The 13,470-nt window shown below is 40.3% G+C and overlaps 1 protein-coding gene across 18 annotated transcripts in view; it reads right to left on the bottom strand.

Moving 5' to 3' along the window:
- SPIRE1 (spire type actin nucleation factor 1) overlaps positions 1–13,470 on the bottom strand; it is a 180,827-nt gene that overhangs the window by 29,711 nt on the left and 137,646 nt on the right. For 9 of the 18 annotated variants that reach the window (XR_002344986.2, XR_014807548.1, XR_014807544.1 and 6 more), the window contains 3 exons: positions 12,093–12,179; positions 10,853–10,982; positions 4,697–4,738 (listed from right to left, as the gene is read on the bottom strand). Coding sequence is in view for 10 of the 18 variants with exons in the window: in XM_021096025.2 (XP_020951684.2) it covers positions 4,697–4,738; positions 10,853–10,982; positions 12,093–12,179 (259 nt within the window). In the remaining 8 variants the exon portion in view is untranslated. The remainder of the gene's footprint in view (positions 1–4,696; positions 4,739–10,852; positions 10,983–12,092; positions 12,180–13,470) is intronic. The other 9 variants (XR_014807546.1, XR_014807549.1, XR_014807550.1 and 6 more) reach the window with 1 other exon arrangement.

Raw genomic sequence — 13,470 nt, 5'->3', positions numbered from 1 at the left:
ATTTAAAAATAAAAATAGCTAAAAATCTATATACATAAAAACATGAACACAAAGAATCAGGATATATTCCCTCTGATAAGATGACTGAGATTATTCAAAGCTCAAATCTAGAGGGTAAGGCAGTGAGCAATGTGGCAGAATAGAGAACAGAGCATGGAGTAGAGAGAACAGACTACAGAGCACAAAGCACACAGCACAGAGCACAGAGTACAGAGCATAGAGTATGCAGCACAGAAGACAGTGCAGATTAAGAGTACATGGCACTGGGTACAGAGTTCAGAGTTGAGAATACACAGTATCATAAGATGCAGACGGTCTGGATTCAAAGTCTAGCTTTGCTGCTAATTGTCTGACCCTGAGCAAGTTAGCTAACCTTTCATTTCTTCATCTGTAAAATGGGGCTAAGAACAGACATGGGCTTGATTTGAGGACTGAATAAGTTAACAACTGCATATAAAACACTTACTTAACACTGTGTGTAATAAAAGCAGTATACAATAAATGTTGGCAATTATTAACACTGACTTTTATCTCCACTTGTACCCGAGCCTAAGGTTCAGTGATTCAGCCTGTCACACAGCCAGCGTGGCAGAGCGGACACTGGAGTCCTTGTCAGCACTGACTCTAGAGGCCACCTGTTCTTGCACTGGAGTCTATAATTCTCCAATGCAAGTGGAACTAACCTTCTTCATGATTTCAACAGCTACCTAGAGTATTTAAAAATGAGAAAGAGCAGTCACTGCACATAAACCGACCTTTGATGGTGAAGCAGACTATAAAACTCCTGCAGCTGGGGGTAAAGGGATGCTAAGCTCTGAGGAGCAAAGACACAATGAATGCTCCTGTATCAGGGAAAGCACTGGACCTCAAGTTACGATAAAATACAAGGATGTTCTATCTATAGTCATTCCCTCAACATATAATATTTATATGCTTGACATGTAAGAGACAAATTTCCAGGAAACATTCAGAATGTCTGTCCTAGCGCAGCCTTCCTTGACATTAAATGAGTTGTGTAAGTTATTTATTATAAATGATAATATCTAACTTAACAGTCACAATTGCTGTTTATTTTCAGAGACCAAGAAGGCCAGAACTAGAACTAGAACTGGCCTTATGAACCAGAGGAAAGGATTTGGGTAGCAAGAGAGGAGGAAGGAGAAAAGGAAGAAGAGAGGTTTGTCCATCGATCATTTACCATGTTTATTAGAAAACTTGACAACACAAGAGTTAATTTTGTTATTGTCTTTCTAGATATTAAATAGCTAGAACAAATATATAATTGGGGGAGGGGTGTGCTGAAGGAGACAGAGGGCAAAAGCAGAGAGTTTTTACACAAATTATAAATGTTAAAATCTTTAAATAAACCTTTCATAAGGAGGTGTGGTGAGCAGTAGGTTGCCACATGTTTTCCAGAAAGCAAAGGAGGAAATGATTGGGCTAATTCCTATTCAAGAAAAAAGGCAATGTTTAAATATGGTCCTTCAGTGTATTTGGAAGCATCTTATTCTCCCTGCATCTTATTCTGCACCTTTCCTGCAGAGGCTCAGGCTGTAGGAGGAGTCTGTCCTCAGAGAAAGTTTCCCACCCTCCCTATCACACCCCCAGGCCCCACCCTGGAGACAGAGAGCACCTCCAAGCCAGAGCTTCCCCAAGGGCAAAATCACTAGTAGTGCATGGAGGAATAGTAAAGCAGTTTTAATGGTTATATATTTATTTTAATATTTCAGAAAAAATGTAACTACTAGATCAGATACATGATTTTATGGATGTTTTTGTTTAAGAAATGTTTAAAAATCACTTATGGTAGATTAGAAAAGGTTAAATCTGGAGTTCCTTGGTGGCTCAGTGGGTCAAGGATCTGGTGTTGTCTCTGTAGAGACTCAGGTTGCTGGGAGGTGCAGATTCAAGTCCTAGCCCAACAAAGTGGGTTAAGGATCCAGCAATGCAACAGCTGTGGTGTAGGTTGCAGCTGTGGCTTGGATTCGATCCCTGGCCTAGAAACTTCCATATGCCACAGGTATGCCCCCCCCCACCCCAAAAGCTAAATAGTACTGGTAGTAGTACTTAAGTCTGGTAAAATCATGAGGGTGGAGTTCGTGCACTGAAGTTTAGGGAACAATGGTAAGTGACAGCAGCTGCCATGAGCTAATTCCATTCTCAGTGCGAAGGGATTGGAGAAATGACCCAATAGCTTTCTAACCGCCTGAACACCGTGCTGACCTTGATCATGGTATCTGAGCTCACCAACTGACATTCTGAAATAAACAACTAGTACTAAGTTCAGAGCTCTGGGATAAATGGGATTAACAGAAAAATACGTCACGGCCAGGTTTCAGGAGCATCTCCATATGTAAGACTAAATACCATGTGTGATTTTATCACATGTTGCATATCCATAAAAGCCCCAGTTGAACATATTTTTAAGAGATATTTTTAAGTAGTTTGATTACTTATACTTTTCTGCTCAAATGATTACATTCTCATTACTTCACTATATCCAGTAAAAACCAAATCTTTGGGTAAGACTTTATACTTTTATGTAAGACAGAATTTCTAGTGATATAAGTAAGCAAAACATTAAAGATGCTAGACATAGCTCAGATTCAGAATCTAAAATGTATAACCATGCTAACAAATACTTTATGTAATAACATCTACTATCATATGGTATAAAAATTGTGTGTCAGATACACCAGCTGCTGCCTTATTTAGATGGAGGAAATATGATTGGAATAGATTGTACATTTAATATCTGTATCAGAAAATTATACTTACCTTAATTTATGTTGAATGGATGAAGATTTTCCACTAAGAATTAATATTTCTAAAACATACCTAAGCAGCAGAACATACTTCAGTTTGTTTTATTCTACACTTAAGTTCAGAGGCATTATCTACACAACATGTTTAAATATTTACTCCTCATCTTGCTAATTTCCCAATTTAGAGAATAAATGCATCCCAATCTTTGCATTTAGAAGAATGGATGAATCTTTTCCAATTATAATTCGGGACATTTAAATTGATTAGGCAAAATGAAACAATGAAAACATGAAAGCACAACAAATTGAGAATGAAGGATGTGGAAACTTTGAAGTATGCTAAGTTACAGAATAAATTATGGAAAATGATAAGACATGAAAGCAAATAAAATTTTTTCACTTTTATATTAAGAAAGCTAAGCATCAAGAGCTTTCTTCCTGACACAAGAACCCATCCAACACAGCTACACATGGCATGCATGCGCCTAGGCCCCCTGCTGCTGCCTAACTCGCAGGAGGCTGAAGTCAGTGCGCTTGGCAGCCAGCCACTCCCAGACAGTGCACCTGAGAGGAACAGCCTTGGCAGATACTTAGAAGGGCTACAGTGTCTGTAATACGTACTGGCAACTTTTGGAGATCAGCAGTAATACATATGTTCTAAAACATTTCTGAGTTTATTTTCCAGACCAATTTTTTTTCCCCAAAATCACTCTGCAAATGGCTGATAAAATAAAAATTGCCAAATGGATAAAGAAAATAGAAAAAGTTCTTCAGTGATCAGTCAAAAGTAGTAAGTGAAGGATGTAAAGTATTTATCTGGGTTTCTTGAAAGTGCAAATATTAGTCACGCCTGAGAGAACTACAAATATAAACAGAAATTTACAAAGCAATTGGGAACCAGTTTAGCAGTTGGAAGATACTCAGTAAATATTCACAGATAGAACACAATACTAGGATTCTCTGGCTCTTTAAATATGAATCGGTATATAAAGTGTGCCAACAATTCTATGGCACGGAAAAAGAAATTCTAAAAGGAAATACTAGTGCCAATATCTTATCTCATCTTACATTCAAAACAGCAGTTTCTAAAACTAAAAATTTTAACTTGTCATTTTGTTGGGACTAAGTTGGCTTTGAAAATTCACTCATATATAGTTTAAAAACTCAATTTAAAAAGGGGGTGATCATAACAATTATGTTATGTTACTTTAAAAAAGGGGGGGAGCTGACTTTACAGATCAAATTTAGTCATTAATAGTTACCGGTTTCTCTATTAATCCCTGCCTATTTAACAGAAGGGTCTAAACTTGTACTACAAGCCCAAGGCACATAATTATATTTTACAACCAAAGTCATGGCAATGCTCATGTGTTCTCAGACTCTTAACCAGCACATAGAATCCCCCCTACCCCCAAAACACACACACCCTTGAGATGAGGCTCCCACACAGGAGCACCAGGCACAAAGAAAGGTCCTGCCGACCAGGAGAGGAGCAGGCCTCCTCCAAGGCTGACAGTTGTGAGTACAGCTACTAGATAACGGAGCAAGTGCTTTAGAGGGTAAGAAGTGTCACACTTTGCTTCATGACACTGTTTCCCATGCTCTGCAGGCAGAGCGCTGCCACTGCTGCTTTAGGAGATGTGCCGAGAGAGGCAACCACAGCCTGGGCCCCTGCTCCATCACTTGCAACAGTGGCTCTTCCACAGGCCCTTGGGAGGCAAAGGTTTACTGTAGTTTTAATTTTTTTTAAGTATATTATTTTCAAAGAAATAGAATGGTTTATTTGACTGACCACAGCTGAGAAGAAGCCTTTCAATTTTCTTTTTTGACAGGTTTGAACAAGCAGATGAATGAAATGTATTTCACAGAGACCACAAAACCCACGTCAGGTGTGAAAGTGCTTTTTTTTTTTTTTTTTTTTTTTTTTTTACCTGACAAGTCAAAACTGTAAGACATGCTAAGTGGCCGCATTGCTGAAAAAAGAAAACAAACAATAAAAAGAAAACAATTCAGCTGTTAGGAATATACAGAGAGGATGAAAAAGGGAGGAGGGTTCCAGATCTGCAGTGGCACATTTCAGACTTTAAAGGCAGAAGGTAGTGAAGAACAATCTGAAATACAATAAAACCAGGAGTCTTAGTTTTAATTATATCACTAAGACCTGAAATGGAGTAATGAAGAAAAAATAACAACTTTTTAAAGAACATGTTGAAAAAGAAAGCATGATAAATGTGCAAACATTTTAGAATCATAGCATTGGACTTTTTACTTAACTATAAAAGATATCAAAACAAAGTATAGCCATATTTTAAAAACATGACTTTAGGGAACATACAAAATCTTTAAAATTTAAGAATAAATGTATTGTTCTTAAATAATTTATTTCAGGATGAAAATTTGGCTCTCTGCATATTGGTGAAACATTTTATAAAAAATCTTATTCAGGAGTTCCCCTTGTGGCTCAGCAGGTTAAAAACCCAACTAGTATCCACGAGAATGCGGGTTTGATCCCTGGCTTCGCTCAGTGGGCTAAGGATCCTGTGTTATCGTGAGCTGTGGTATAGGTCGCAGATGTGGCTTGGATCCCGAGTTGCTGTGGCTATGGTGTAGGCCAGCAGCTGCAGTTCTGATTGGACCCCTAGCCTGGGAACTTCCATATGCTGTGGGTGCAGCCCTAAAAAAAAAAAAGGATAAAAATCTCATTTAGACACCACCAGCATCCCAAGGTGCCAAGAGTTACCTAGGGTTGGCAATTAACTGGCTGTTGAAAAGAGGCCTCAGGAGTCAGAGAGCCTGAGTTTGAACCTCAGCCCCGCCACTTTCTAGCAGTGTGACACTGGGCAAGTTACTTAACCTCTCTGTGCTTCAGTTTTCATCTGTTAAATGGGAACACTGGCACCTACTTCATGAAATTATTATGAAAATTAAGTGATTCCATACCAGAAAAAGGTGTTCAGAATAGTTCTTGGCACATAGTAAAAGTTAAATAAATATAACCTCTTAAAAATAAGCTCTTTCCCATTGAAATCATTTGTTTCAAAAATTTTATTACATATACTAAAAAACATTTAATTGCATATTTTAAATTGGTGTATTTTATGGTTAGGTAAATTACATCTCAATGAAGCTGATTTTAAAAGGTTATTACAAAGATTTGATGGGTTTGGGTATTCATGAGTGAGAATTACCTCTTTTCACTGCAGCCCCAAATTCTCACCAGTCCATCTATTCTATGGCTGAGGGTCAGGAAGGACAGATGCCTTTATGGTCTGAAGAGAGGCCCTCAGGGCCACAGTGAGGACAGTGAGGCTCATCAGGCACAACGTGCCCTCAGTTCCTGCTGTTGAGGTGGACCACCCAGAGAGCTCTAACATCCAAACTTAATATACAGAGTGTAAGTAACTCTCAATATGTTGTTTTGCAGATGTTTTTAAAGGGTCAACTTACATATACAGCTCCAAATCTTAAATACAGCATTAAAAAAAAAAAAAAAAAAAAGGTGTGAAAGAAAAGCATGGAGTTATATCCCAAAGAAAACTTCGCAAGATGTCAGAATCATATGCAGATTTTGTTTTTGTTTTATGACTGCACTCGCAGCTTACGGAAGTTTCCAGGCCAGGGAATGAATCCAAGACATAGTTGCGACCTATGCCACAGCTACGGCCACACTGGGCCCCTAACTCACTGTGCCGGGCCAGGGGATTGAACCCATACCTCTGCAGTGACCCAAGCCACTGCAGTTGGATTCTTTTTTTTTTTTTTTTTTAATCTTTTTAGGGCATACCTGTGGCATATGGCGGTTCCTAGGCTAGGGGTCAAATCGGAGCTGTAGCCACTGGCCTATACCACAGCACAGCAATGCAAGAACCAAGCCTCATCTGTGACCCACACCACAGCTCACGGCAATGCCAAATGCTTAAGCCACTGAGTAAGGCCAGGGATTGAACCTGTGTCCTCATGGATGCTAGTCAGATTCGTTTCTGCTGAGCCACGACAGGAACTCCTGCAATTGGATTCTTAACCCACTGCACCAGAGCAGGCACTCCCATGTGCAAATGTTTTAAAAAGCACTTATGTCAACAAGGAGGAGGTGCATCTTAAATGGGGCAAATAAAGCAACTATTTGTTAACAGTCATACTTACAGATTGTGCTTAGATTAAATAAGCACTTTACTGTGTTTTAGTTGTCTCACAGGAAAGTTCTTAGAGATTTGATGTTGATGAGAATATGAGAATACATCTCCACTTACCATTCAAAAAACTCTGCATTGCTAAATTCAAATACTATCAACTCTAGATCCCCCTAATTAGGTGCAAATAAAATATGACATGTTCTCAAAACACTCATCACTCTTCTCTAGTATGCTCTTCTCTGACACAAGAACATATCTTGAAGTAAGACTGGTGCTACATAAGAAAGGGATGCCATTATTTCTGGGAAGATGAGGTTCAGATCTTGTCCAAGCTCTATATGCCACAGAGGCAACAGTTGAGCATAAGAGCAATTCAGATGATCAGGGGAAAGACAGTTTTAAAGGAACAACGTATATTTAAAATCCCAAATCTATACACTGTGTGAGATATTAAGAAAGGAGTTAGGGAAAATCAAAGTGAGTAGATGTGAACAAAGACTGATGCATAAGAACAGTAATTTCAGACTTAATAGGAAAAAATGGAACTAGCCTGTAAAACAATAGAGAAATAAAAGACAATCTAGCCATAATTTGTACTCATGTTCCCATAATAACCTTCTGGGTCATATTTAACGACACAGGAAGATGCTCACGCCACATACAATGTTAAACAAAGGCAGCCCCTGTGCACAGAGCTCTTATCTCCACTTCGGGATGCACAGCCAGGCATAGCCCACACTCTGCTGCTGGGATTATGGGCAACGCTTCTTTTTTAAACATGTATACATTTCTCCAGCTCCTACAGTGGGTTTCTACTTGCAATTACATGGAGGGGGAAGGTTATAAAACTATTTATGGAAACTTTTCTTCAGGAAAATTCTACCTCCTTTATTCAAACTCCCCAAAGTGAAACTGCATGGTAAGAACCAATGGAGAGCTGCAGAAAAAATGAGCCCAAATCGTTTACTTTCCAACTAAGGTTCAAGATCAATTTTAAAAGTAAGACTGTCATAGAAGAGTCACTTTCTATAACAGCTCAAGTCATTGTTGTGAAGCCCCAATTCATAAGGTTAAAATAAAATAATATGATATACTAGAAGATTGATATTTGATAATCCTAAAGTAGGTTTCCTGTTAGTTAGCATCTAATTTGTTTAAAGTGAAACAGAAGAATATGTACAGGACCAGGGCTCATGAAGGCCTTTCCAAGCAATGTGAAGCATCCCCTTGTCATTCACAAGGACTGCTGGTCTCCACAAACTGGCCCCAGCCGCCCGCACACCACTGCTGGCTGGCACTGCTACCGCCAGGCTCGAGGGCGCTCGCCACACTAAATATGCTCCCACTCTGAGCTACTCTTCTAAGCACTCATGGACAGGGACCACATCGGCTCATCGATCTACCCCAACAGCTGACACAGTCACATAATAGAAAATAAAGATTCAACACACTTGGAAAAATGAAGGAACCACATGTCAAACATCATCCACTTTACACAAGCACGTTACGCCTATCTTGCTCCTGCCTCTGTTCTACTGGACCATCCACTGAAGTTTCCAGTCCCTGCTCTTTACTCCCGTAAATATTGTGAAGCTTCCTTTTCTCATGGTAATGTACTTGTGCTGCCCTACAGTTCTGCTGCAATCTTTTCAGTTACCCCTATTATTCTGGCTCAATTCCTCTTTAATGTTTAAAAAAATCTAGACTTAAGCTGCCATCCTATAAACCATTTCTTAATTTTTTCACAGTGCTTCTTACTCTTTTGAGGCTGTCGACCCTTTAGAAATCTGAGGAAAGCTACAGAGCCTCTCTCCAGAAAAAGGCACAAACATACACTCTGTGAAATGTGTACATATGCATATATTTCAGGGGATTCAAACCCTCCCCAGGCTCACTGAAGGACTCGCAGGATAAGGACTCTTGGTTCACATGGTTTACCTGTTGTGGCTCATTATTATATAAATGCTCACGTGGACCTGCCACTCAGCATGCTTTACACATCATTTTAACTGGAAAGCACTTGCTGTCCTAAAGATGCAGATTCGTAAGTGAGAGGTACGCTCTATTATTTCAACGCCTATGGGAGTACCTTTTGTTTTTGCTCCCCACAGTGGAGACCAAGTACACAACAATGAACCAGAGTGACATGGACCCTGCTGTCATGGAGGTGTGTGACAGAAGGGTCGAGAGTCAAAAGGAAGAGCATCAAAGTGTGACTGAGAAGGAAAAAAAAATGTGACCGAGAGTCACGGGAGGCAGAGAGAGCCACCAGAGCTAACGCCACTAAGCTGGTGAGAGGAGAGGAGAGCCTGGTTAGGGCAGAGGCTGCGGGGCTAGAATAGGGGAGACCACAAAGCGCAGAGGAAACTCAGCAGGCCTGGCTGTCAGGTCAGAGTCAGAGGTGATGCTGAGGTCTCTGCCTAGGCACTGAGACAGGGAATCAGGAGAAGATGGTCTGAGGGGAAAGCCTGTGGCTGCTGGCTTGCCCTGCGTGATGAGGTGAGGACCTGCCCTGTGTGGAGTGAGGGCCTGCGAAGCACAGAGATCTCTGGGTCTGAACTTTCAGGGAAACTGTGCTATAGGTCAGGAGCTAAAGAAGCCAGACACAAAACCATGGGAGAGGGTGTGGTTGCTTAGGGAGAAGGGAGCCCAGGATAGAAACTTGGAGGACCAAGAGGAATCTGAAAAGGTAGAAAAAGAGATCAGAAGAGAAAACCAGGAGAGGCAGTCAGAAAACTGGCTCAGGGAGTTCCCATCATGGCTCAGTGGAAACGAATCCGACTAGTATCCATGAGGATGTGGGTTCAATCCCTGGCCTTGCTCAGTGGGTTAAGGATCTGGTTCTGCTGTGAGCTGTGGTGTAGGCCAACAGCTACAGCTCCAATTCAACCCCTAGCCTGGGAACTTCCCCATGCTGTGGGTGTGGCACTAAAAAGCAAAAACAAAAACAAAAACCTGGCTCAGGTGCCACTGTGCTCTATTTTCCTAAAGGAAATTTCCCTGAATTCTTTGGGCATCTTTAACCCTACAAATTGGAAGAGAGCTGTGTAAACAAAAATGTTTTTATATTTTATAATATGGTCTTGCTATAAGTAAAAAACGTGTTCTTATGAAAATATATATTATATTAATATATAATAAACTTAAGGACACAAAAATAATTTAAGTGATATCAATAATTGATCCTCTTATCATAATACTGTACTTTAAAACCATAATTAGACAGTAGAGGAGTTCCTGTCGTGGCGCAGTGGTTAACGAATCCGACTAGGAACCATGAGGTTGCGGGTTCGGTCCCTGCCCTTGCTCAGTGGGTTAACGATCCGGCGTTGCCGTGAGCTGTGGTGTAGGTTGCAGACTTGGCTCGGATCCCGCATTGCTGTGGCTCTGGTGTAGGCCGGTGGCTACAGCTCCGATTCGACCCCTAGCCTGGGAACCTCCATATGCCGCGGGAGCGGCCCAAGAAATAGCAAAAAGACAAAAACAAAAAACAAAAAACAAAAAAAAAAAACACAGTAGAACCCTGCAGTAAAATTATACGTCTATCATTTATATTTATAAAACATCATAACTTAGCCATATATATGTATTACAACTTATAAAGTATTCGGACCACAATCCTGTTAATCCTTACAAGAAAGCCATAACGAAGGTGCAGAGGAATTTGCACCCCTTCTGCTGATGAAGACATAGGTGCCCAAAGAGCTAAAGAGACTGATTTGGAGCCACGACCTAGAGCTACTCCCATTATGCCATGGTGCTGTCCTGCACTCAGTACCACGGGCAAAGTACACACTTCACGTATGAGGGCGTGTGCATGAGGGAGAGGGACAGACAGGAAGGAGAGAGACAGACAAGCAGAGCACGCTCTGCACAGTCACGGAGGTCCCTCACTGGCTGCCTTCAAGCCGACGACCCCAGGCTCGGTCAGGCCTCGGGAGGCAGCAGACTCACCTAACCGGCTGCGTCTGGTCTCCTCTGGTGAGACGGGCCGTAGCTTTCTCTCTGCCTTGATTTCTTCCAGTATCCTTTCATGGAGGCTCCGAGGCCGTGGTGGGGTAGGTTTCAGTTTTCTGGCTGAGGCCTTGAAAAACAACGTAAGGGCTAGAGACTTGAGTAGCTGTCCTGAAACAACTTTTAGTGAAATCCATTCATATAGTACAGTGTTATAAAATTACATTTTATTGATTACAACACTGATTGATAAAAGACAATTTTCAAGCAGTAGGGAAATGACTGGATTTCACAGTGGTTTTAGTCACATGTGCTCAACTAATCTGAAGGAGTCCATTTTGCTACAGTTATAATCACATTCCTGATAGGTGGCCACAACAGGTGATCAACTGAAACGTAAGCTGTATGTGATCTGTTACTATTACTGTTTTTGAAAGTAATGTTTTGGAGTAAGTCCTTACAACCTTCTTAGGCTGTCTTCGATCACAGTTGAGAAAACAGAGGCTCAGGGAGGCCGATTAACTCGCTCAGACACCTGCAAACCCGGGCTCATCTGACCGCATGCTCTTTCCGCCCTACCATGATGACCAGCCTTCCTAAAATGACTTCCTACTGACCTCTTTCCTTTATTTTAAAAAGATTTATAAAAGAGATCATTAATTATGTTTCAGATGCACACAAACTGATCAAGAAATACCACTCCTGCTCTAGTTTCTGAGTGTATGTGGGGGGTTCAGGCCTTGGTGAGCACTGGCTGTGTAGTAGCCAGGGAAAGGAGTACTAACAGAGGAGACACAAAGCAACATTCAGAGCAGATCAGAGCACTCTGATTTCGTGGGCCCCAGAAAGAACCCGATAACATAAGAGAGAAGGCCCATAGAGTGGATTTACGGTACACCAGTAGCGAGAGGACAATTTAACCAAGGTGGTATATTTGCACCATACAGTAAATACGGAGGGCAAGCCCACATCAGGAATTATCCGTATCGTATTTAGAATACTAGGAGGTATCTGGCCAGGCTTTGTACCATCGCTCAGGTTATTCTGAGCTAAAATATCCTATGGTTGCCTTGTATTAAATAATTTTAAGTATTTTTTGGTGACTGAAGAATGCTGTTTACCAGTGGCTTCATAATTCTGAGAATGAAAGCTCAGGCTCTAAGAGCTGAGTTCTAGAGGTCCCAGGCTAGAGGAGACGACTGTTATGTGCCAATCAAGAACAATACATCAAGTTACATACTGGATTCAGAGGAGGTCTTGATCTGATGAAGTCCAGGATGATTTCATGAGCACTTTTTTTTAACCGAGGCGGGATATCACCATTCACCTGAAAGGAGGCAACAAGAGGGAGATTCATGTGACTACGGGACTATCATTTTAAGTTTCTAGGTACAGCTGTGAGGTCAACATATGTCACTTGAAAATTACTCAAGTATAATCTGGCTCCATCAAGGACACATTTCAAATCAATAAAATGGAGAGTAAACAGCTAAGCAATACAGAGCAAAAATAACTGTAGAATTGAAGAGAACCCAAGTCCACTTCCATTCTATCATCTTGGGAAATTGTGTGAGATACATCTTTCCAATAAAAAGTTTCTAAAATTATGTGAGTGGAATAAATAATGCTGTGTTTATTTATTTTATAATTTAAAAAGTCTTTTACTTCTTATTTTCATCCTTATAAAGTATCTTGGTAATGGAAAGGACTAGGGACATGATTCACATTCTGTAAATAAAACTCAGGCTCAATCAAGGAGGGTGTCTGCTCCATTTGCAGAATTAGTTAAGTAGCAGAGTTCTGGCAAAGTCCTGATCTGTGTGACTTCTGCTCTAATGTCCTCTCTTTTTAAAGCAACATATTACAAAAATTAACAAATTTAAGAAAACTCTACAAACACCGCCCCTGCAAAACACCCCACTTTCTGACCACCCAAAAGGCACAGTTGTAACCATCTCAGTCTCATATGACCAAACAGACCTGCTAGGCATTTTCTGTCATGCTTCTCATAAAAGATAGATAAAGAAAGAAATATTAACAAACTATAAATTTTAAAAACTGAATCCTTTAAAATTCTCAAAGTCCATAAAATTAGCACAAAATTTTTATTAATGAATTGCCTGAAAAATCTCTATAATACTTTTTTCCTCTACTTTGGTACCTATTTTTTTATCTTATCCTATTGTAATAATTTGATAATATCAATTTTATTAGAGAGAAAAAAGATAATTTGGTTATTCCTTGAGCACCAACATTGCTTTTTTAAAAAATTTTTTGATAGGTTAGAAATGTTTAAGCTTTACAACTTGTTATTGGAAGTGTCGAACTTTTAAAAATTATTTTCTTATCTTAATTGTAAGATTTCAGGGCACAGACTTTTTTCTTGCATAGGTGTCAATTTCAAATACTATTTTAATTGCTCACTGTCATTAATCAATTGGTTATTAATTTTCTTCTTTTTTTTTTGTCTTTTCTAGGGCCACACCCATGGCATATGGAAGTTCCCAGGCTAGGGGTCCAATCGGAGCTGTAGCTGCCGGTCTACGCCACAGCCACAGCAACTAGGGATCTGAGCCACATCTGAGACCTACACCATGGCTCACAGCAACACCGGATCC

This window comes from Sus scrofa, chromosome 6 (assembly GCF_054392235.1).
Source record: "Sus scrofa isolate SSC_HxYL_T2T_F1_AM1 chromosome 6, Sscrofa_HxYL_maternal_Yorkshire_Landrace_v2.0, whole genome shotgun sequence".
NCBI classification, from domain to species: Eukaryota; Metazoa; Chordata; class Mammalia; order Artiodactyla; family Suidae; genus Sus; species Sus scrofa.
The sequence above is the reverse complement of the archived record's forward strand: the minus strand, read 5'-3'. Positions and strand labels throughout refer to the sequence as shown.